This window comes from Myxocyprinus asiaticus, chromosome 42 (genome assembly GCF_019703515.2).
Source record: "Myxocyprinus asiaticus isolate MX2 ecotype Aquarium Trade chromosome 42, UBuf_Myxa_2, whole genome shotgun sequence".
In the NCBI taxonomy this organism is placed as follows: Eukaryota; Metazoa; Chordata; class Actinopteri; order Cypriniformes; family Catostomidae; genus Myxocyprinus; species Myxocyprinus asiaticus.
Window position 1 is genome coordinate 20,794,071 of NC_059385.1, and position 25,081 is coordinate 20,819,151.

At 40.9% G+C, this 25,081-nt stretch overlaps 1 protein-coding gene across 1 annotated transcript in view; it reads left to right on the forward strand.

The window, feature by feature from the left end:
• LOC127432684 (calsenilin-like) overlaps positions 1 to 24,865 on the forward strand; it is a 38,540-nt gene extending 13,675 nt beyond the window's left edge. The window contains exons 2-10 of the mRNA XM_051684040.1: positions 2,939 to 3,119; positions 3,727 to 3,729; positions 16,783 to 16,907; positions 18,774 to 18,843; positions 23,306 to 23,376; positions 23,581 to 23,688; positions 23,784 to 23,888; positions 23,979 to 24,041; positions 24,423 to 24,865. Coding sequence (XP_051540000.1) covers positions 2,939 to 3,119; positions 3,727 to 3,729; positions 16,783 to 16,907; positions 18,774 to 18,843; positions 23,306 to 23,376; positions 23,581 to 23,688; positions 23,784 to 23,888; positions 23,979 to 24,041; positions 24,423 to 24,470 — 774 coding nt within the window. The 3' untranslated portion in view covers positions 24,471 to 24,865. The remainder of the gene's footprint in view (positions 1 to 2,938; positions 3,120 to 3,726; positions 3,730 to 16,782; positions 16,908 to 18,773; positions 18,844 to 23,305; positions 23,377 to 23,580; positions 23,689 to 23,783; positions 23,889 to 23,978; positions 24,042 to 24,422) is intronic.
• The last annotated feature ends 216 nt before the right edge of the window (positions 24,866 to 25,081 follow it).

Below are 25,081 nucleotides of genomic sequence, written 5' to 3' on the forward strand. Positions count from 1 at the left end.
CTTCACAGTTGGCACAATGCAGTCAGACAAGTACTGTTCTCCTGGCAACTGCAAAACCCAGACTCGTCCATCAGATTGCCAGATGGAGAAGCGTGATTCGTCACTCCAGAGAACGCGTCTCCACTGCTCTAGAGTCCAGTGGCGGCGTGCTTTACACCACTGCATCCGACGCTTTGCATTGCACTTGGTGATGTATGGCTTGGATGCAGCTGCTCGGCCATGGAAACCCATTCCATGAAGCTCTCTACGCACTGTTCTTGAGCTAATCTGAAGGCTACATGAACTTTGGAGGTCTGTAGCAATTGACTCTGCAGAAAGTTGGCGACCTCTGCGCACTAAACGCCTCAGCATCCGCTGACCCCGCTCTGTCATTTTACGTGGCCTACCACTTCGTGGCTGAGTTGCTGTCATTCCCAATCACTTCCACTTTGTTATAATACCACTGACAGTTGACTGTGGAATATTTAGTAGCGAGGAAATTTCACGACTGCACAGGTGGCATCCTATCACAGTACCATGCTGGAATTCACTGAGCTCCTGAGAGCGGCCCATTCTTTCACAAATGTTTGTAGAAGCAGTCTGCATGCCTAGGTGCTTCATTTTATACACCTGTGGCCATGGAAGTGATTGGAACACCTGAATTCAATTATTTGGATGGGTGAGCGAATACTTTTGGCAATATAGTGTATGTAACAGATTAAAGTCTGAACTGAAGTTAAGGCTATAGGGATGTTGCATTTATGTGTGTGTAATACATTCTGTCATTTGGGACTTGCCATAGGCAAGAGAGGGATGGGCATGTGCATGAGGTTACTGTTGGTCCCTGCAGGACATGTGGTTGAGATGTGGGAAAATTAAAATTGTGCACCGTTCATGGAACTTCTGAGTCTCGTTTTCATTATTTTATTATTCAAAAGTGTTTAGGCAAACCCGATCCAGAAGCTCGGTTACATTACTGTTATAGTGAGATAATTACAAGATTTTAATTTTGTTTTATTTAACCTTATTTTATTATTAAAATTTCTTTTTTTTCTCTGGACGACCAGAAGGGCATCTTCAGACTTGCTCCCCTGCTGCCCCCGTTCTGTCCACGTCACAGCTAGATCCTGCTCAGCTAGTGCCATTCTAAAACCTGCTCAGCTAGTGCTGCTCTAGAACCTACTCAGTTAGTGCTGCTCTAGAACCTGCTCAGCTACATCTGCTCTAGAGTCTGCTCAGCTAGTCTTTGTTTTGAGCCTATTTTCCCACTTTACTTTGCTGTGTGGAGCACTCCACAGAGAAGGTGATGTTTTGAAAGTTCACTCAGGGAGAGAAGTCAAGATAGGAAGAGAAAGGCTTAGATGAATCTGATTAAAGGTGCTGAAGAAATGAAAAATTAACAACAATAAATATTCAACCTCTGTTGGCTCAACAATTTCACATAGACCATTATGGTGCTCCGTGCTCCTTAGTACCAGTGAAATGCCACTAACACAGCCTTCCTTGTGTTCCTGTGGGTTTATCAAGAGCTGTATGTACTGAATGTGCCATAAGTGTTTTTTTTGTGACAGTTTGAATAGTCACAGTGGTCAAGCCAGGGATTAATTGGAGCCTGCTATGTTGACTTTGCTAACCATACACAATACACTCAACTACACTCACTGCAGTTATATCAATAATGCAGCAGGTGCCAAGGTCCGTAGGTGACAGTAAGACAGTCCAGCATAAATACACGCATGCCTACATAACAATGAACATTGTTACCAACCAAATTATGGTAAAACGCACAAATACATACCAGTATTCAGGAAAGACACAAGACAACCTTGCCCTCCGCAATTAATTAGTTCCTGGTGGTTATGTAATATTTCCCTTTGGCTGTCAGAGCAGATGTTTAACCAAGCAAATAAGTTTAACGCTCTTAAGCATTTTTCAATTCTTAAAGGGATAGTTCTCCCGAAAATGAAAATTGTCATCATACACGTGAGCATGTTGTTTCAAATCTGTCTTCCACTAAAAAAATAAATACATTAAAAAAATAATTTAGGTTCAAAACAACATGAGGTTGAGTAAATTATGACATAAATTTCATTTTTGGGTGAACCATCCCTTTAAGTGCTTAAACTGTTTGTGCTTGAAAGAGAGATAAGATATAGTGAAGTTGTTTCATGTTCTTTATAGTTCTTTCTTTTTTCCATGTAAGTTGTAAGATTCTCTCTTGTGGCAATATTTGCCTTTGACACATGTTACCCTTCAAAAACAATGTCCCCAAGATGCTGGCCTCTGATGTTTTATTAATGCTGTTTTTAGGGAGTTTTAATTATTTAGGGATCTTCTGAATGTTCAGAGCAAAGCTTACTGTCTTTTCATATTCAAATAGGAAATAAGAAAAAGTGTAGGCCCTCCCACGATGCCTTGAGCCATTCAAGATGAATAATAGCTTATAGGCACGCGCACACACACACATACACACACACAAGCAGACTCTCACAGATACTGTATGTCCATTTCCATGAGGACGTGAGCACAAGTACATTTCCTTGAGGAAATTTCTTTTATTTTTTCTTCTTTTTTCATATACTGTATTCTACTATGCTTTAGACTCTTTTCTAAATCTGACTTAACTTTTTCACGCATTCCTCTCTGCATCTATTTTATAATGTGTGCCTCACCTCAAACAACTTTGATGCTTTCTTCATTTACAGTGTACTTAACTGAAATTGTAATGTCATTATATAACAACTGATGCCATCTCACAATGCCTGTGGTAAAAATCAAAATGGTACACCAGTGCTGCCCTTCCGAGCAAGCAACCTGACAATACAGCTGGATTTTGACATTTGTCATAGTTTATCATAAAGATGGTCTTTCCTAAGCTTTCAACTGTGTTCAACCTCTTTGACTTGCTTTTAAGATCTGCTCTCCTGCAATGTGTTTTCTCATTGTCTCTATGCTTCAGGCAGATGGACAGAAGGCCATGGATGGAGGTCTGCTGGCTGATGCCAACGGACGGGACGGAGACCCCAGCGGCCAGAGGGAGAGTGACGGGAAGTGGCAGAAACCACACATTTCTCACAAATCCCTCATGAAATGCTGTCTGGTCAAATGGATCATCACCAGTGCAGCGCCCCAGGGCTCAAGTATGACTCTGAAAATCTCTTTTGTTATGATCGCTCAACATACTATAGTTCAGAGTGAAAGGATCAAATTAAAGAGAAGGGAGGAGTTTATTATGTATTTACTATACTATATACAGTACTATCTATCTAACATAGTGCCTGATGCATTAGTCTCTTTTTTCCTAGTTAAGTTACTGTACTGCCTCACTAGGTACTTAACTTGATATTCGTCATATTTTCCTTCTTTTACAACAGCACTTTCTCACTCCTCCTCTCATTCTCTCTCTCTCTCTCTCTCTCTCTCTCTCTCTCTCTCTCTCTCTCTCTCTCTCTCTGCTCTCTCTCTCTCTCTCTCTCTCTCTTTGCTTTCATCCTCCTTCACTGATCCTCCCCTTGGCTGCTCTAGGTGTTCCTCTTCTCAAACTAATACTGTGTTGTTTTTGTTAATTATCTTTCTAAAGACTGAGATGTTGTAGTCACAGCTGTTATAAGCAAGGTTGGTACATATGGTATTTAATATGTAAATTGTGTCAGACGCAGTCTGCTCAGGGACTGCAAAAGGGGACAGTGTGTGTCTTTGCTGAAACATCCGGTGTAAATAATTGACAGAGCACCCCTGTGTATGCAGACAGTAAGTAATGTAACGTGTTTGTGTCTACATCTGCAGGGCTGGGACCCCAGTTCCCTTTAATCCCTCTATCCCATCAGCATTTCTTTCAGCCTTTTGTGTCATAGTGTAAAGTCTGTTTCTATATTCAGCCAAGCCTTTAGCTACTGATATAACAAAAATGTTCACTTCTCAATTTGATATGCTTGTTCCTGTGTAATTTCTGCAATCCATTTTGTGTGCATTTCAAAAAGACAGATGCAACATTACATTTCTTACAACCTTGTATTCCATAGATTTTAAGTTTTTCCTTTTTTAGAGGCTGGAAAATTATGACCAAAATATCATAATGCTGAACTAGTTGCAATAATGTGGTCCTGCTCCACCATTTGAAATCAACAATCTGAAACTCTGTGGCTGCCTTGTATCAGTCATACATATACATATTTTTTTATTTCATTGTACAACCTCAGCCTATGAATGGAGAATGCTCCCAATATTTAAGCCTCTAAAGAAGAGTATTATATAATTAATAAATGCTTTTGTTGTGAGCCAAGCATTTAGGAAGGCCTTACTTCCTCCCTCAGTGAATTTGGAGGATTATTACAAAACTGTACATTTCTCATTTGCTATAATCCGCAAAACCAATATATTAAATAAGCACAATAATTTTTTTATTTAAATGCTGTAACACTGATAGTACACTGCCAGAAAATTAACTTATTCAAATTAGCATTTAGCACTGAACCTAGAAGTTCATGTTCTAGATATCAAAGATAATTGGGCATCACTATAAGACTTTAAAAGAATGCATGTACATATAAGGTTTTGGCAGATGCAACTTCTAGTTCGTTCAAGGTATACAATGCATTCATAAAGTATTCAGACCCCTTCTTTTTTATGTTGCAGCCTTATGCTAAATGCTTTAAAAAAAAAAAAAAAATCTACACTTCATACCCCATAATGACAAAGCAAAAAACATATTTTTTATAACTTTGCAATTTTATTAAAAAGAAAAAACTGAAATATCAAATTGGCATAAGTATTCAGACCTTTTACTATGACTCTTGAAATTTAGCTCAGGTGCATCCTGTTTCCACTGATCATCCTTGAGATGTTTCTACACTTTGATTGGAGTCCACCTGTGGCAAATTCAATTGATTGGACATGATTTGGAAAGGCACACACCTGTCTATATAAGGTCTGACAGCTGAAAATGCAGATCAGAGCAAAAACCAAGCCATGAGGTCAAAGGAACTGCCTGCAGAGCTCAGAGACAGGATTGTGTTGAGGCACAGATCTGGGGAAGGCTACAAAATTTATTTGGCTGCATTGAAGGTTCCCAAGAGCACAGTGGCCTCCATAATTCTTAAATGGAAGAAGTTTGGAACAACCAGGACTCTTCCTAGAGCTGGCTGCCCGGCCAAACTGAGCAATCGTGGGAGAAGGGCTTTGGTAAGAGAGGTGACCAAGAACCCGATGGTCACTCTGGTTGAGCTCCAGAGATCATGTGTGGAGATGTGGAAACTTGCAGAAGGACAACCATCACTGCAACACTCCACCAATCTGGGCTTTATGGCAGAGTGGCCAGACGGAAGCCTCTCCTGAAAGCCTGCTCAGAATTTACAACAAAGCACCTAAAGGACTCTTAGACTGTGAGAAACAAGATTCTCTGGTCTGATGAAATGAAGATTGAACTATTTAGCCTCAATTCCAAGCATCATGTCTGGAGAAAACCAGGCACGTCCATCACTATCCACAGACTTCAGTTTTTAAGTGTTAATAACTCAAATGATTGAGTACAAAATTGAGGCTATGGGGAATACCTGTAATTGCTTGCGCTTTAAATATTTCATTATGTTTCTTTGTCAAAAGTAACTTATGGGAACACTAAAATAGTTTTTCTTTAAAACTGATAGCTGGCAGAGGTGGACATAAAATGGATCACAACAAGATACCAGGACATAATCCCAAGCAGACTAAAGCCAATTAAACTCTCCTGACTTCATTACCACTGTACTTTATACTCTGAGCCCAACAGATGGCAGTGTGACTTTGAAAATGCAGCCAATGTGGACACACTTTTTGTATACAATTATAGTTTAGAGTGCAATAAAATACCTCACAAATCACAACTTGTATAACATTTAATATCTAGTGAAAAGTCAACTTCATACTGTATGTTCAGTTTAAAAATAAAATATACAAGGAAATATTCAGGTTAATTCAAGGGTAGCTCCATTATTGGACACATTTGTTTGGAGAATAAATTAATCATGGCTGACTGTGATATGAAATTTCATTGATTGGATCTGTAACGAAACACTATGTCATTTACATGATGCTGCAAATGAGAAGAACCCAATGCACCTTTTATCTTCTTCTTTGATGCACATTTTTAATTGGACTACCAAGAGTTAAGATAAGTTTAGTTTATTCACAAAATCGGATTAAAAATGCAAAATAACTGTTTATATTTCCGAGGCGATAAATGGACAACACACTGAATTAACCATGCAACATAATAAGGTTTTATGACAAAAAGGTAGCATACTAGTGTTTGAAACATTTATCATTGCATAATGCACTGAAAACCCTAATAAGCTGACTCTACTTATCTGATTGATTGAACTCGTTCCCTCAATTGAACTGAGTAATGGCATCTCCAGAACTTGTGTAATTAAGTTCACTAAACTTGGCGTTCAATAGACAGTTAATAGACAGCGCATACTGTGTAGTATGCAGTTAGCAGTATGCTAGTATTCTATTACTAAACTATACTGAACTAAAACGTATAAGTATTATTAAAACTCTGCCCAAATAGATCAGCCCATGTTTTCTTAATTTTCTCATTGATTTATATTGTTTCGAGTTTTCTGTTTATCCCTCAGCAGAGGGCATCAGTTTTATCAGTTTAAAGGGATAATTCACCCAAAAATGACAATTCTGTAATCTTTTATTTACCCTTATGTTATTCCAAACTTATATTACTTTCATTCTTTTGTGGAATATGAAATGAGATGTTTAGCAGAATGACAATCACCATTCACTTTCATTGCATCTTTTTTACACACAATAAAAATGAATGATGACTGAGGCTGTCAGTCCCTAACAGTCTGCTTAACATCTCATTTTGTGTTCCTCAGAAGAAAAAAAGAAGTCATACCAATTAAGATCAACATGATCCAGTATCTTTTAGAGAATGTTATGGTTTTGTTTTATGACAATATGTCCAATTACAGTTTGTTCATGATTCACACTTTTACATATTACTTAGTGAACCTGAGATTCACTTTGCCAGGTGCAGTAATTTGTTATACAGTAGTTACAGGTATGATAGTTTCCCCACATAAACAAAGTATAAAAACTTGCAGATCTGTAAGTAATACCCCATGTCTGATGTATCTAACTCATACCCTATAATGCTGTTTCAGCAACAAGGCCATTAAATTAAGAGCTACGCTGAGTTTTAATCACTTGCATGGAGACACTCCCTTGCAGTGGCGGGCCGTGCATTAAAAGTCTAGGCCTTCAGTGTTATTCATGCCATTAAGAAAACACAGTTTCACAATGAATAAGACACCCTATGCCTTTGGGCATCACACATTATGTTGCAGCTAACTAGTAATACCAACTGACATTTTAAAAACACGTCCACGCACGAAAGCCAGAACTTGAAATGACACTTAGTGCTCAAGCAAACCTAATTTTAACTGCAGCATGACTGTTTTTTTTTTTAATTAATGTCTCCCAAACAGACATTCAAAAATCATAATTTTTCATATGAATCTACCAAGGAGGTCTATAATACCTGGAAAAATCTATCTAATAATATTTACGGTTTAAATGTTGCTTGCAATACATTTCGTTTCATCAGGGTACACGGTTATGCTGCGTTCCATTCAAGTTGGATGTGGGATATTGCAACTTGATATCTCCGACCATAAATGCATTACATTCCCTGATATTTGGAAGATGATGTTTAAGGAAACAAACCTGCAACGCTCCCGTTCGCTTAGCAGGGGTTTGACTCTCATTAGAGATGTCTCCTAGCCACCCAACTGATAAACAATGCTGCAGCGCTAACATTTGTGCTTCAGGTGTACGATTATCAAAAGAGATTATAATGTTTTATACACCTGTTTCTGCAGGCATTTGTTAAACAAGCTTTAATATCATGTAATGTGGAAATGAACTCATTTATCGACATTACTTAATAAAGTGAATGTTTATCACTTACTTTGTATATCTCCCTGAGTGTTGACATGTTTGTGTGACATCATGTCCCTGCATCTCGGCGAAATCGAAGTTGAGAATTTTTGCACAAGCCTACAAGTTGTAATTCTGACTTCAAGATGCATTCCATTGCACTTTTCCTAGTAGGAAGTTGTAAAATACGACTTTCCGAGTTGAATGGAATGCAGCACTACTTTTCAAAACTTGATCCGACAGTGAAAGCTCAAGCAGCCTAATTTACACTTAGAAAACTCTGATGTTGCTATAACAGTGCAAAAAGCACTTACCAATTTACTTGAAGTGAAAATCAGTCCTCCTTTCCTGATTAATAAATTAAGCAATCACACGGTCATGCAGAACATCTCGTGTTTTTAAATCCATAAGGACCTCTTTCTCAACGGCAATACCAGCAGTGACAGTCGACTCATCAGCAAGATCTGGCGCACTTCGCTTTCAAATTACGTCACTTAAAGCGTGATTGCATCACTCAAGGCCAGCTAGAAGGCCTTGACCGGGACATATCCTAAAGATCACACCCACCAAGAAAAAATAAATCAATCTGATTGGCTGATGAATCTGACAATCTGACTTTAGTTTCTCATTCATTTGCACAGTTGAAGGATTCTGTAGAAATTCTGAAGGCCTGAGGGGGTGGAGCTCAAACTCACACACTGCTTCGGGCATGCGATTTGTGAAACAGTTGTCACACTTTGCTTATAAGCATCAAGGAATAAATTCTGACTGGATAAACTTTTAGTTTTTCTCTATTTGTTTGTAGATTAATTAAGAGTGGAAAGTGATTACAAATACATAGGCAAAAAGATGACTGAGAATGAAAGGATGAAAAATATTTATTTATTTGGCATGTTAGGCCAGCAGAGAAGGCTTTGCTGGCCCTGAGAATTCGCCACTGCTCCCTTGAGATAATATTCACCCTCATGCACACTATAAAGACTCTGCAATGCATCACCTAATAGAAACTATATAGTTTGGCACAACAGTTTCCTAATCACAAACAGTATGCACAATTGCATTTCATCACATCTCTGTAATTTCATGTATATACAGTATTTAGTCTGCATTTATTACTATTTATAATTTTGCTCCTGTCCTACATCACTTACTGTAGCTTGGATAGATGTCAAGCAATTCTTGTCTGTGCACATCAGTAATCGTAACTTGCATACAGACAGAGAAAGTTGGTTTTGCAAGTTGTCAGTGCCAGTGGCTTGTCCTCTATGCTGTATTGATTTCCCCCAATGCTCACTGATGCCTATGCTCGGTTTAAACTCATGCATTAATAAGTGCAAAGTCATCAGCAATCAGCTTTCCTTTTCTCCATCACACATTTATGCACTCAGGTCCATAAAATGATGGGTAAAGATTTTTTCATGTTATAAATCTTTAATATCTTCCTTAAAGTATGTGGGCCTATTCTCATATGATTCTCAACACATTTAAACTTCAATTAAAAGTATAGTTAAAAAAGGCACATATGCTAGTTGACAATCAGTCGAGCTTCAAAAGCAGACATTCAACTGAGACTGCTTTGAATGAATCCAGACAGATGTCATGAAAATTACATGACTGTGGTGACATTTTTGCAAAATTATTTTATGTGGTTCAGGTGTCATAGCAGTTCTGAGGTGAAATGTCCACTGTGTGATGCTAAAAGTGAGTTCAATTTTCTCCTAAACAGATGAGGTTTTAAGGTTAGAAAAAAATCTCCCTACTTTAAACTTTAACTTTAAACCTAACTGATAGTGTCATTAAAAAAATCTAATGTGAGATGAAAAGCAAATTAAAGCAACATAACCTACAGTACCTCCTATCCTAAACCCTAAACCTAAACCCAATAGTATCATAAAAGCAAATGTGAGAAGAAAAACACAATTGTTGAAGCAACCACATCATTTTGTGGTGCATCTATGACACTTTTGGCTCACGTCATTTTGTGTGCTCTTCCTGACTCATAACCGGCATTGAAAGCACACTGCTCTGTCAGTTGAGCTTCTGCACAATTTGATTGTGATTGAACAAGCTTGTAAATGCAGTTGGTTATGTAATGCAGATGTTACAATATATCACCTTACAAGTCATACGCTATATGGTAAAAGTGTATAGATGTCATAAGATAGTATTGTGTGAGGAACAGGGCGAAAAGTACATGTTCATGAATTAACAATCTGCCATTTTACTTGTGATTATTGAGAAAGTGAATAGAAGTCATTGTTGTAGCACCTCAAGTGTTCATTTCACCAGGAAACTGCAACAATACATGCAAAGAACTAATTTTTCAAAAATGTAGGTATAGAAGCAGGATGCGGGATGGGCTGTGTTTTTTTTTTTGTTTGTTTTTTTTTTCGTGACATGCCTGTGATTGTTTTTTAAATGAATTTGTAAAATCTAAAATATCACTGCTTAATTTCCCTTTGCTTTTCTATCATCCATTTATCTATCCATCTATCTATCTATCAAAATATTTCCATTTTCAAAATTCAAACGATATAGCAATTTCGGTCTGTAGGGAACAGACCTACAGACCGAAATTGCACGTTTTGTCAGCCACTGACTGTGTCTTATGAGACACAAAGTTTTATTCCTGCAGGGGGGCGCACAGAACACCGAATCCTTTGGGGTGAAAATAATATCTGCCACTATTTGCACTGGGGTGTAAATAGCATTTACTATTATTTGCACCAGGGTGCAAATAGCATCTGCCTAAACAAATATATAAACAAGGACAGACGCATGATTGGGTGGGACAATTCACCCCCTTCATAGGATTCTACACCAATTATTTATAAGGTCATCATAAAGCTATTTTGTTATATTAATTCTAAGATAAATAGACAGCAGACCTGTGTTTAAAAAAGCTAAAAGTTTAGTGAAATGCTCAGACAAGACTTGCACAGCGTTTTCATGCACTGAAGAGCCATAAAGCAGTCATAAAGTCCTTCCTCTAATGCATAAAACTGAAAAGCACATTAAGTGAAGTAGACTGGGGCAGTTATTTCATGGGTCCTTTATGGATATTTTAATAGGTTTAAGATTCTGAGGATTGACATTACTATGGAAGTTTAATTTTGGATGGTCTAGTCAGCCCAGTCATAGTTTGAAGAATATGACTTGCAGAAAGCGGCATATCAATCATAAAACATTTTTGAACATTAGATGTTCCCATTTTAGACAAATTGAGTTATTATGTTGGCTCAATAAAGTCAATACTGTTATTCTACAGACAGATTTTTTTCCAAAATCTCTTAACCAAGATTAACTAAAATTATCAACAGTGACTCTTCTTACACATTTTATGTCAGGTTTGGGAGTAGAGAGGCGAGGAATCAAGCGCAGAATAAGTACTGTAAATGAAAACAAAACAAACGAAAACTACTGCGAGGGGGAAAAGTAACAGTCCAGGACAGGCACTGAAGACTGGCTGGGCTGGAGGAACTGGACAATACTGGACTGGATTAGACTGGACTGGACTAGACTAGACTAGTCTGAATCAGACCAACAAGACACACACCTAACATGGAAACGTCCAAAATGAACTGGCACGGGATAGAAAACACAGGGAGGTTAAATAGGGAAGGAAATGAGGAGGGTAACAAGGGAAACAGGTGAAGCAAATAAACTAATAACAAAGAAATGAGGGGGCGGGGTCTGGACGAGAGACAGGAGAGCACATGGCAAACAAACCTGACAGAAGCTATCTGCTCACACCAAGTGCAATGACAAGACATAGAGCACATTTCCAATTAAACCATCACTGATGATGTGCTCAAACAAAACAAAAGACAAGACAGAGGAGTGCATGGCAAAAGAACCAATCCTAAAGCCATGAGCTCATGAGACAAAGATGAGAAAACCAAAGATGAGACATGGAGCACGAGTATCTGGATCCTGACTCAGAAACAAAACCAAACCAGACCGCAGAGTCAGGATCCAGACACCATGCTCCGAACATGTAATCACAGTCTGGACAGAAGAGCACACGGCAAGGAATAAAACATCAAAACCGTGCACACACACAAAAAACACAGAACATGAGTGTCAGGATGCTGTCACCAAAATAAACATAATTGACAAGGTGACAGGACCCTTACACTACACCCCCCCCCCAAAGGGACTCCATCTGGCATCCCAAAGGGCAGAAAACACAACAAAACAAACAGAAACACAAACTAGGGTGGGGCAGGCAGGACAGACCAGGGCGAGGCAGGCAGCACAGCCCAGGGCGTGGCAGGCGGCACGGACCAGGGCAGGTCAGAGGCTCAGGAAGTACCAACCAAAGGAGGGAGTGAGGGAGGGTGGGGGAAACCAGGGAGAAGGCTTCAGACAGGGGGTGGGGTCCAGCGGCCTGGGAGGAGGCTTGAGGAAGAGGGCAGGGTCAGGCGGCATGGGAGAAGGGTCCAGATAGGGGGCAGGATCTGGTGGCCTAGAAGGAGGGTCCAGGTAGGGGGCGTGGTCCAGTGGAACAGGAATGAGGTCAGGCAGAGTGGCCGCTGGCAAAGGGTTAGACTGGGTAGTGGTGGCCGCTGGCAAAGGGTCATACTGGGCAGCGGCAGCCACTGGTGAAGTGTCAGACCAGGCGGACACTGGAAAGACTCGTTGATGGCCACAGGGGACTGGACAGGCCTTTCGACGGCCACAGGGGACTGGACAGGCTTGTCAGAAGCCACAGGGGACTGGACAGGCGTTTCGACGGCCACAGGGGACTGGACAGGCTTGTCAGCAGCCACAGGGGACTGGACAAACTGGGCGGCAACTTCAGGGAACAGGACTGTGGCCTCTGGTGAATGGACAGGCTTGTTGATGGCCAAAGGGGACTGGACAGACTGGGAGGTGACTGCAGGGAACTGAACGGTGGCTGCTGGTGAATGGACTGGCTTGTTGATGGCCACAGGGGACTGGACAGGCTTGTCAGCAGCCACAGGGGACTGGACAAACTGGGCGGCAACTGCAGGGAACAGGACTGTGGCCTCTGGTGAATGGACAGGCTCGTTGATGGCCAAAGGGGACTGGACAGACTGGGAGGTGACTGCAGGGAACTGAACGGTGGCTGCTGGTGAATGGACTGGCTTGTTGATGGCCACAGGAAGCTGGACAGGCTTGTCAACGACCACAGGGGAATGGACAGTGGCCGCTGGTGAGGGGTCAGACTGGGGGATGGCCACTAATAAGGTAGATGGAACGTTGGCAGCCTCTAGGGAAGCTGTAGCAGACGTAGGAACTCGTCTCCTGCTGCTTCTGTGAGCAGCGGGAAGAACTGCTGCAAACTCGGCCACCTCCTGGTGGTTAGCAGCTGGCCCCTCCATCTCCTGATGGTCAGCAACTGGCTCCTCCACCTCCTGGTGGTCCGCAACTGGCTCCTCCGCCTCCTGGTGGTCAGCAGCAGGCCCAAAAGACCAGATTCCCCAGCTTTTCCATCTCCCGCTGACTGAGAGGTAGATTGAGGCAGGTGTTAAAAACCTTTTTCAAGTCAGCCTCATTATAGTCCAGCTCGTCCATTGCGATGAGAAACTCACAGGCAAAGTCCCTCACATCAGCTTCCCTCTGACAGATGTGCGGAGGTGGACAAGCTGGACCATAAGTTGATGGATGGAGTAAGCAGTGGTGGGAGATGAAAAAAAGAAGATGCCCATTTTCTGCTGAGTCATCTGATAGCCAGTTCGTTCCGTCAGGTTTGGGATTAGAGAGGCGAGGACTCAAGTGCAAAGTAAGTACTGTAAATGGGCTTTATTAACAAAAATGAAAACAAAACAAATGAAAACTACCCAGAGGGTGAAAAGTAACAGTCCAGGACAGGCGCTGAAGACTGGCTGGGCTGGAGGAACCAGACACACACCTAACAGGGAAACATCCTAAACTAACTGGCACAGGACAGAAAAGACAGGGAGGTTAAATGGGGAAGGGAATGAGGAGGGTAAAGAGGGAAAGCAGGTGAAGCAATCTAATAACAAGGAAACGAGGGGGTGGGGTCTAGACAAGAGACAGGAGAGCACATGGCAAACAAACCTGACAGAAGCCATGTGCTCACACCAAGCACAATGACAAGACAGTAGAGCACATGGTCAATGAAACCATCACTGACCATATGCTCAAACAAAACATAAAAGACAAGACAGAGGAGCACACGTCAAAAGAACTGATCCTAAAGCCATGCGTTCACAAAGATGAGACATGGAGCATGAGTATCCAGATCCCGACTTCATGCTCCAAACATGTAAACACAGACTAGACAGAAGAGCGCACGGCAAGGAATAAAACGCCAAACCGTGCGCTCAGATGAAAAACACAGAACATGAGTGTCAATATCCTGTCACCACAATAAACATAACTGACAAGGTGACAGGACCCTGACATTTTAAGCTACATTCACCAAACTTTGCACAGACTTTCAGGCTGTTCTGAATTTCTGTGCTATATCTTTTCTAACTGATCAGAATTATGATTTTCGCACAGCTGACAATCCCCAAAAAATCCCATTGATTTACATTGACGAAATGTTCAAAGGAGCCAACGTAACGTTCGGAAATTCAAACTGTCAAAAATGCAAATGTAAATATCAAATCTTTATCTATCTTTCAAATCTTTATCTATCTATCCATCTATCTGTCTGTCTGTCCATCCATCTGACAGTTAATCTAGCTAGCAGGTTGTTTATCTCACTGTAATGTATAACCATCAAGCTAACATCAAAGTTTGTCTACAAACTTTATCTATCTAGTAAACAAATATTGTATTATATTGTGCATAGCACATCATTAGTTAAGTGTACATTCAAAAGTTTGAAATGGCATGAAACTTTTATATTCATATTTATTCATGCTTGTACATGAATACTAATCTGTTAAGCATTACTGTATAATGTTTGTTGACTTATTAATAAAGTTAATATAAAGTGTTTCTGACAAGCTATTATCTTTATAGTGAAATAATGGTGATAATAGTACATTAAAGATATGTGTTTTTCAGTGGGAGCAGAAATCTGCTAATAAACATGCTCATATTATGGCTGGCTCATCATTGTGCATTATATGCATAGAGAAGAGGGAGTGTCTGTGTCTTGAGATCAGTCTCTCTTAGTACTCCATATGGAAAATAAGGTCAGTGAAGGACCGTGACTCAATAGTCTTTGGAGACCAAAGCCGCAAGAGGTTTCTGTACGAGATGCTGTTATGGATTTACATGGATGAGGACGTGGCAGAACTCAAACATATCCATTTTTGGACTTTTAAAGACAGCTTGTAATTGTATTATATGTTAATCCATAGTGCATGCATTGCTTTGTCTGGATGCACCAATGACGAATTAGTTATAGTGGTTGTGTGAGTGTAAAGGAGTGTGCCATTGTTTCAGAAGTGGACCCTCGACTCTGTCATCCGTACAAATAGCTTATTTGTTGCTTCAAAGTGTGGAAACGTTTACCGAACAAGATAATGAGAACATGGAGAAAGAATTTGGTTTTGTTGCATGTCTTGAAATCGTTTAGCTGAAATCCAGCATGACCTTGTGACCACTGTGAATGTTCCTATAAGGAATACTAAAGTTGATCACAGTTGGCCCTCATTTGCACAAACCTTGCCAATGGCTATTCAGGGCATGGAACTGTTTGCAATTGCTGTAGTGCTTCTTCTGTTTATAATGGTGCTCAAACAGTTTGGCATGTGGGACCCATTAGATGGTAAGAACCACAGGATGGCTTTGGTGTATCCCCTGGTTATCTGTAAAAAAGAGAAAATGTGCAGTTGTTACCTGTTATCTGACCAGTCTCTTAAAAATGTCTTGCATTGCTGTAACCCCAGATAGTTATGTTGAATCAGTCATATTAAATAACATATTTGATTTAAGTAAAATTAGTTAATTTACAGTAGTTGTTACATAAAACACTTTTTACAGTGTTTATCTGCTGCTGTTCTTATTGATGCTGTAATTGCATTAACTATACACTGTAAAAATGCTTTGTCAGGCAACCTTAAAATGTGCTTTATGTGGTAACATCTAAATGAACAGGTTACACCAGGGGTTCTCAATGGGGGCAGATATTATCATATCACAGCTCTATTAAATTTGTCATAGGCTACATTAGGGGAGTGAGGGAATATAATTATTTTTTGTTACAACTTATAAATATTTATATTTATATTGTTTTTACATGTGTTTAGATTAGGTCTACTGTTTATAATTACAAAAATGCCATAGTTTGTTTTATAGAAATCATGTTACATCTAACCATGGTAGTGAAGAAGATCCATGCTTCCATGTGCTTGCTTACTATGGTCATCAAAGAAAGGTTGAGAACCACTGGGTTAAACTAACAAATGTTAATTTTTAAGCATTAGATCAGTTAGAAATAGCTCTTTAAAATGAAAGTTAAGTTGCAATGAAAGTGAATTGTGACTGAGACTAACATTCACATGCATTCATCTAATGTCATGCAATCTTGGTGCAATTCAGCTAATTTATTTTTCTCCATTTCTCCATTCTCTTCTCATCTTCTCTGAATTTCCTCCCTTCCCTTTGTATATGTTTCTCATGCCACATAGATGGTGAGTAGATGTCTAATTGAGCCCTCCTGGTATCCCGTTCTACCCTGTCTGTTTTCCTAGCAGCTCCTCTTCCCTTGTTTACAATGTCTGTTTTTATCTTCCTTATTTCAACCCCACACCTGTGGTTCTCCTGCACACCTTCCACCAGTTCTTCATGTTTCTCTCCTTAGGAAGTCCTCTCCTTAGTGGCACCCAACTGATATCAGTCACTCACCACCTCCACATCCCCTCCTCTCCCTTCTCTTTTGGTTTCCCCCTGTCTTCCCCTTCTCGCTCTCTCTAACAGGCAGCATTGATGGTGATCTGGAGCTGTCCATGGTGCGACATCAGCCAGAGGGTCTGGAGCAGCTGCAGGCTCAGACAAAGTTCACAAGGAAGGAGCTGCAGTCACTCTACAGAGGTTTTAAAAATGTGAGCCTGTTGTCATTCAAGAGGCAATAATTTCAATGAAGATTCTTAAAGGGATAGTTCACCCAAAAATTAAAATTCTGTCATCATTTACTCACCCTTGAGTCGTTCCAAACCTGTAAGATATTTCCATATTTCCTTTATTTCTTATGTGGAACACAAAATATTAATTTAAAAAAAATACTTTGCTTTGCCATAATGACAGTGAATAGTGACTCTGTCAAAGCTTGAAAAAAAAAAACAAAAAAAAAAACAATAAAAACACTGAAAAAGTATCAATAAAGTAATCAACACTCATTGGTTTTATTTTATCAACACAGCCACCATAATTGATATTAGTTCTTTTTTTTAATTATTTGATTTGATTTTGAGAGTGAATAACAAATTTCCTTTTGTTGTTCTTTCTTAATGACTTTTGAAATTTCCTGATCGTATCGCTTTGGAAGACTTGGAATGTAGTGCATGTAGTCTGTTTTTTTCAAGCTTGACAGACTTGAGTCACTATTCACTGAGAGTGTTTACATGTATACTAATTTCAGTTGGACTAAAGCATTAATTTGTCTTTTTAAAATGTAATGTTAACACATTAGTCTGACTGAAATCAGACCAGTCCATTTTTTTGCAAAATCGAACTAACAGACCTAGATAATGCGTTGTATATCGGTTCCATCTAGCATGTATACACGTCAGTTGGACTGCAATAGGCCTCGGCGTTATGCGCACTCTCTGAAAAACAGAGGTGCCGCTTGACGTGTATTTAACCCAGAAGCTGAACGCAACACAAAGCAGAGAAGAAGAAGAAGAGCAAAAACAACTACAGCAACACTGGTGTGCGTTTCATCAGAAGTGATCATCCCTATGCCCTATTCCCTTCAAAGATTTTACCATCCACTGTAAGAGCTTTGAAGGGCTGAAAGGTGTGGGGGTTAAAAATAAAGTTTATTTGGAACTCGAATTTTAATTAATTTTTATTGGAAATTCTGTTTAAAGCGATATTACAGCATGGCTACTATGATTGTTCTTTTACTGATCTCATGTGGATTCAATTCATAAAATGAGGTAAAAAGTATGCTTTTTATTGAAAATGCAGCCTGAAGAAAAATATAGACAAACCAAATGTTTTCTTAATCGTCTATGTTTTTCACGACATTTCTCCACGGACCAAACATTTTTATAATGTTTTACACAAAGATTATAAGGATGAAAGTGAAGCAAAGCAGAGCTCGTATAGTTAGAACAATCCAGGAGCAAATTGCGAAATCTTCTTCCTTCCGACATCACCATAGGCACAACGGATAACATACATCTGATCTGCACCAAAATCATTGCGTAAAGAAGAAATGCACATAGCTTTAAAGTTGGCCATGTTGTTGTGGCTGTTGTTTGGGTCTTGCTGTAGCTGACTTCTTCAACCCACTACTATGATGCAAAATGTCAACTGGAAAACGTCTATGTCATGTCCTCAGCTGATGTCCTTTCTTCACTTATTCGATTGTGCATGGTATCATATACTTGGACAGACAGATTAAGACTGGAGCTCGACAGCACAGAAACCTACGGTAGCTCAATTATAACTGCCCGTGTAAACGTACTCAGTGGCTACGTTTACATGTACACCAATACTGTGATTATTGCAATAATAAGAGTATAAGGAATATGTCATCATATGGCAAATAAGCCATGTGAAGACTTTATAACATTTTAACACTTTTTAACCAATAAAAAATGACAGAAATTTCATTTTTGGGTGAATTATTATTAATTGTTATATAATTATTATGAATTATTATAAGTTTGTCACAATGTGAGAGAAGGATCTTTTGAGTGAAAGTTTCTTCTTTACAGTATGTCTGTCATTTTTCTAAATAGGAGTGTCCCAGTGGACTGGTAGATGAGGAAACGTTTAAATCTATATATTCCCAGTTCTTCCCTCAAGGAGGTAGTGTGATGTTGCATTTTCCACTTTTTTTTTAGCACTTTATGGTAATGAAATGCTTCAAGCAAATGCTACTGCTCAAATTTGACTCAATATGAATATAACACAAGGAGGGCCAAATTACTCACAATTAAATCAATGCATAAATATTTAAACAATCATTAAATACATCCTTAAAAAATTATAAAATCATCAAATTAATCATTAAATCACTAAATGAATCGCTAAATGTTCCTCATATTTCATTTTAGTACTTGTTTGTATCCATTTTCATTTTAGCATCATCTTTGGGTTGATTTTCCATTTAAGTATGAGCTTCGTGTCTCTTCATTTTCACTTTCAGGGTTACAGTTATCAGGACATGAGTCAACTACAGTGAATGTCACATTTCAAAATCAGTTTCTTTGTGCTTTCTGGTTGAAGTGAGTTTAGGCCAAAAAAATGTTCACACTGCAACTATGGCTCAGCTTAGTACAAGAGAATTTTCTTGTTAACTCGTGCAGATGAAGTTGCCAACCAAAATGTTGACAATGACGTAATGGACCTTCACAGCAGCGCCATCTTTAATTTTTGACGGGAATGACAACAAGGCTGTAAGGGATAAACTAACAGTCCCTTCAATGACCATTCTTAACAGTTGAGCAATGTGTTCAACTGGAGAATGCATGATGTTGATTTTGTGAGAGACGGTCATTATGGAAGAGGACGTCCTACTTTAAAAGTTGAGCGATAACTGTAACCCTGAAAATTAAAAGACACGAAGCTTGTACTAACAATTCTCTCATCATTTACTCACCCTCATGCCATCTCAGATGTGTATAAATTCCTTTCTTCTGCAGAACACAAACAAAGTGTTTTAGAAGAATATTTCAGCTCTGTAGGTCCATACAATGTAAGTGAATGGTGACCAAAACTTTGAAGCTTAGAAAGACAGTCAAAGGCAACATTAAATTAATCTATACGACTCAAGTGGTTTAATCAATGTCATCTGAAGAGGTTTTGGGTGAGAACAGACCAAAATGTAACTCTTTTTTCACTATAAATCATGAGAGCAGTCTCCTTGGAGATCATGATTTCAAGTTCGATTACACTTCCTATAGTGCCATCTAGGAAGTGTAATTGAGCTTGAAATCATGATCATCCCTAGAGATTGTAATGGCAAGATGAACAGTGAAAAAGGAGTTACATTTTGGTCTGTTCTCACCCAAAACTGACTGGATCACTTCAGAAGACATTGATTAAAATACTGGAGTTGAATGGATTACTTTCATGCTGCCTTTATCTGCTTTTTGGAGCTTCAAACTTCAGGCCACCATTCACTTGCATTGAAATAAGCTACAGAGCTGAGATATTCTTATAAAAATCTTTGTTTGAGTTCTACAGAAGAAAGAAAGTCATACACATCTGGGATGTATGATGGTGAATAAATGAGAGAATTTTCATTTTTGGGTAAACTATCCCTTTGGGGGGAACAAAATCAATGCAAGTGTAACCAATCCTGCTCGACCCGCTCCGAACGGGATTTGAACGGGCATCTACGGAGTGGGAGGCGGGCACGCTAACAAGGAGGCTAAAGGCTACAGCCTCTACTGTCAGTTGCTAGTGCGCCTATTGAGGCCAGGGGAGTGCCACGCAGAGACAGCGTTCATAGATGGGTCACATTCTCACTGCGAGAGCATGACCATGGCAACATTGCGGTCACGGTTTTTCCTTCGTTAGAGGGAAAGACCACCCCCAGTGGCTCCCCGTCTCGGTCCTTCTACCTACGGTTTGGGGCCACGTCGTTTAGCACTGGGGGCAATTTTGGGACCCGAATGGGAGCCACTCCGCCGGGTAACTCCATGGTGCATATGAGACCGCTTCAGCACTGGCTTCAGATTCGAGTCCCGAGTTGGGCATGGCACCGCGGGACACATCGCGTGGTCGTCACGCCGATCTGTCACCGCCTCTTCACCCCTTGGACCGACCTAGCATTTCTACAGGCAGGGGTTCCCCTAGAGCAGGTCTCCAGGCGCATCGTGGTTTAGACGGACGCCTCCAAGGCGGGCTGGGGCACCGTATGCAACGGGCACACAGCCGCCGGCTCTTGGACTGGCCCGCGGCTGCGTTGGCACATCAACTGCCTCGAGTTGTTGGCAGTACTGCTTGCCCTGTGGAGGTTCCGGCCATTGATCCAGGGCAAGCATGTGTTGGTCCGGACGCACAACATGGCGACGGTAGCATACATCGACCGCCAAGGCGGCCTACGCTCCCGTTGCATGTCACAACTCACCCGCCGTCTCCTCCTCTGGAGTCAGCAGCGCCTCAAGTCGCTGCGAGCCACTCACATCCCGGGCGACCTCAACACCGCAGCGGACGTGCTGTCACGACAGGTTATGCTCAGGGGAGAGTGGAGACCCCAGCTGATTTGGAGTCGATTCGGTCGAGCACAGGTAGACCTGTTTACTTCCCGGGATCCTCCCACTGCCCACTTTGGTACGCCCTGACCAAGGCACCCCTCGGTATAGATGCACTGACACACAGCTGGCCCCCGGGACTACAAAAATATGCATTTCCCCCAGTGAGCCTACTTGCACAGACCCAGGTCAGGGAGTACAATGAGCAGGTCATCCTAGTAGCACCCTACTGGCCCATCCAGACATGGTTCTTTGACCTCATGCTCCTCGTGACAGCCCCCCCCCCAATTCCCCTGAGGAATGACCTTCTTTCTCAGGGACGGGGCACCATCTGGCACCCGTGACCATACCTCTGGAATCTCAACGTCTGGCCCTTGGATGGGAAGCGGAAGACCTAAGTGGCCTACCACCCGCGGTGGTAGACACGATCCCTCAGGCAAGGGCTCCCTCTATGAGGCGCCCGTATGCCTTGAAGTGGCGTCTGTTCGCTAAGTGGTGTTCTTCCCGACGCGAAGACCCCCAGAGATGCGCAGTCAGATCAGTGCTTTCTTCCTGCAGGAGAGGCTGGAGGGGCGGCTGTCCCCCTCCACCTTGAAGGTGTACATAGCCACCATTTCGGCACATCACGATGCAGTAGATGGTAAGTATTTGGGGAAGCATGACTTGATCATCAGGTTCCTGAGAGGTGCTAGGAGGTTGAATCCCTCCAGACCACGCCTCATCCCCAGTCCTTCGGGGTCTACGGGGAGCTCCCTTCGAGCCCCTGGAGTCAGTTAAGCTTAAGGCACTCTCTTTGAAGACTACCCTCGTGACTGCGCTCACTTCCATCAAGTGGGTAGAGGACCTGCAGGTGTTCTCTGTCAGCGAAACGTGCCTGAAGTTCGGTCCGGGCTACTCTCACGTGATCCTGAGACCCCAGCTGGGCTATGTGCCCAAGGTTCCCACGACCCCGTTTAGGGATCAGGTGGTGAACCTGCAAGCGCTGCCCCAGGAGGAGCCAGACCCAGCCTTGCCGATGCTGTGTCCGGTGCATGCTTTACGCATTTATTTGGATTGCACATAGAGATTTAGAAGCTCCGAGCAGCTCTTTGTCTGCTTTGGCGGACGGTGGAAAGGGAGCACTGTCTCCAAACAGAGGATCGCCTATTGGGTCATTGACGCAATTGTGATGGCATATCATGCTCAGGACGTGCCGCCCCCCATGGGGCTACGAGCCCACTCTACTAGGAGTGTGGCGGCCTCCTGGGCCCTGACCAATGGCGCCTCTTTGGCAGACATCTGCAGAGCTGCGGGCTGGGCAACACCCAACACCTTTTCATGGTTCTACAATCTCCGGATTGAGCCGGTCTCGTCCCGTATATTGTCATGTACGAGCAGGTGAGTTCCGGAACAGCTGGCCGGGTGTACTGCTTGCGCATAGTGCCTTTCCCCTCCCCTGAGGTGAAGACGTGCGCTTTTGACTCCCAGTCGTGTTCACAAGTTGTGATCCCTGGATGACTTTCCTCCTTAGCCCTGTGGCAGGCGAGTTTGCAGAGAAACTCGCTGCTGGCCCAGTACATGTTCTAACTAAGCCCTGTACAGGGGTAGGTGCTCCACATGCGCTAGTTCCCCACAGGTGACCCCATGTGATATATCTGCCGCTAAATCGTTTCCCTGTTGGTAATCCGCATCTTCCTTGGGCAGAGGTTCCAACAAGACTCGGTAAGACCATGTGACATATTTCCCATTGGCCTTTTTTCAAAATCAGAGGTGTTTGGGGCTCCCAAGAGTTACCCCTAGTGTCACTACATCGACACAACATCTCGTTCCCTCCATCAGGGAATGGAGGTTACGAAAGTAACCAGGATGATTTATTTAATGTTGGCTTAATTATTTAATTATTATTTTATACATTTAATGATAATTTTAAATATTTATTTTATTTTGAGAAATTTGCCCCTTCTTAATAGCACATGTGGATGATTGTTTAAAATATAAATAATATAGTTATAGTATTATATTGAATGGTGCAAGTTATTAAATCCAGATATTTTTTTAAAGAAATAGAGTTAATGATTCATCTTTTCCAGATGCAACCACGTATGCACACTTCCTTTTCAATGCATTTGACATGGACCGAAATGGCTCTATACGTTTTGAAGTAAGGAACCTTGTTAAATAGTGAGAGCCATTTTATAAAGGTTTATTTGTCATTTTACAGACTTTGTGCTATGTGTCATTCTGTTATGCTACTGTACTTATCCCCCATTAAGTTAATTGTTTATGTTCATATAAATCGTAAGATTAATCAAGCAAACCAGCACAACTGGGAAAATTAAGCACTTTAATACATGTGTTTTGACAGGACTTTGTAATCGGCCTCTCTGTTCTGCTTCGAGGTTCTGTGACAGAGAAACTGAGGTGGGCCTTTAACCTGTATGACATTAATAAAGACGGCTACATCACCAAAGAGGTATTAAGGATCCGAGTTAATCGAATGGACATAGCATCATTAGTTAAATGTGTTAATTATTGTTTATGCAATTAACATGCAATCACTTTCTGCAGGAAATGCTGGCCATCATGAAGTCCATCTATGACATGATGGGCAGGTACACTTATCCTTGTGTTAAAGAGGATGCTCCATTTGAACATGTGGAGAAATTCTTCCAGGTACTGATCTTTCAGCAATCCAGTGTCAGTCTTTGTCAGCCAGCCATGGCCACCTGCATGCAAAGTTCTGAATTCAGCTTTGTTTCACAGAAAATGGACCAAAACAGAGATGGCATGGTCACCATTGATGAGTTCATAGAGACCTGTCAGAAGGTAGGACAGTGCGATTATTTAAAGGGGTAATATTGTAAAAGAATAGATTTTCTTGATCTTTTGGGATAAATGAGTTATTTGTATGAAAGTATACTGTAACTTCTAGAAGAGAACTCAAACTCTGTTTATCGAAACCAAGCTATAAAAAGGCTCACATAAAAAAGGTCTGATATGACCACTTTAAATCATGTTGTTTTCATATCTTGTCTAGAAATATGTGAGGTTCAGAGTTGGATGTCAGATAAATGTCAACATTCATTTTATTTATGTCGATATGGATGCTTGCACTGTCAGTGTGTGACAACCAAACATGTTCTTACTATAAACTGTCAGTAATAATCTGTGACTGACACATCTTTTCTCCCTCTGCCATTTCATTAGGATGAAAACATTATGAGCTCCATGCAGCTGTTTGAGAATGTCATCTAGATCCCAGCATGAAGTGCACAATCATCCCTGCTCATTTATCACTCAACTCTCAGCATTGTTCCATTATTCCTCAACTGCTGCACAGGGACTCTGCAGAAACACGTCTATTTTGTACCTAGGCTTAGCACATCATCTGTAGCATGTGAATGAATATTTTGATTGATTGTACTGAATGCTATAACAACACCAAGTGTGAGGCATCTGTGAGCATGTAATTGCTCAACATCTCAGCTTTCAAGATAAGTTCAAAATGCTTATTTGTACATATGTACTGTGTATAGCTGTGTTCTTAAACTGAATGACTTCTACCTAGATAAAATGGAGCTTTTGCATGTTTGCTTGCAATTTGTCTGATCTGTGGTCTTTTTATACAAAGAAATAAAGGCATCTGTGAATGTAAAGAGCACACTAATGGAGTATTTGTAAGCTTTTATCTAGTTATTTATTTGAAAATGTATTATTAGTATTTTTCACATTATTAAAATAAATTATGCCTACTCAGTTACAAAACCTCTGGGATGTTACTTAAAAGGAATAGGTTGAGCAATAAAGAGTCTGTATCAATAAAGAGGGATTTCCATAAGTTGCTATACTAGCTGTTCCTTTTTTAT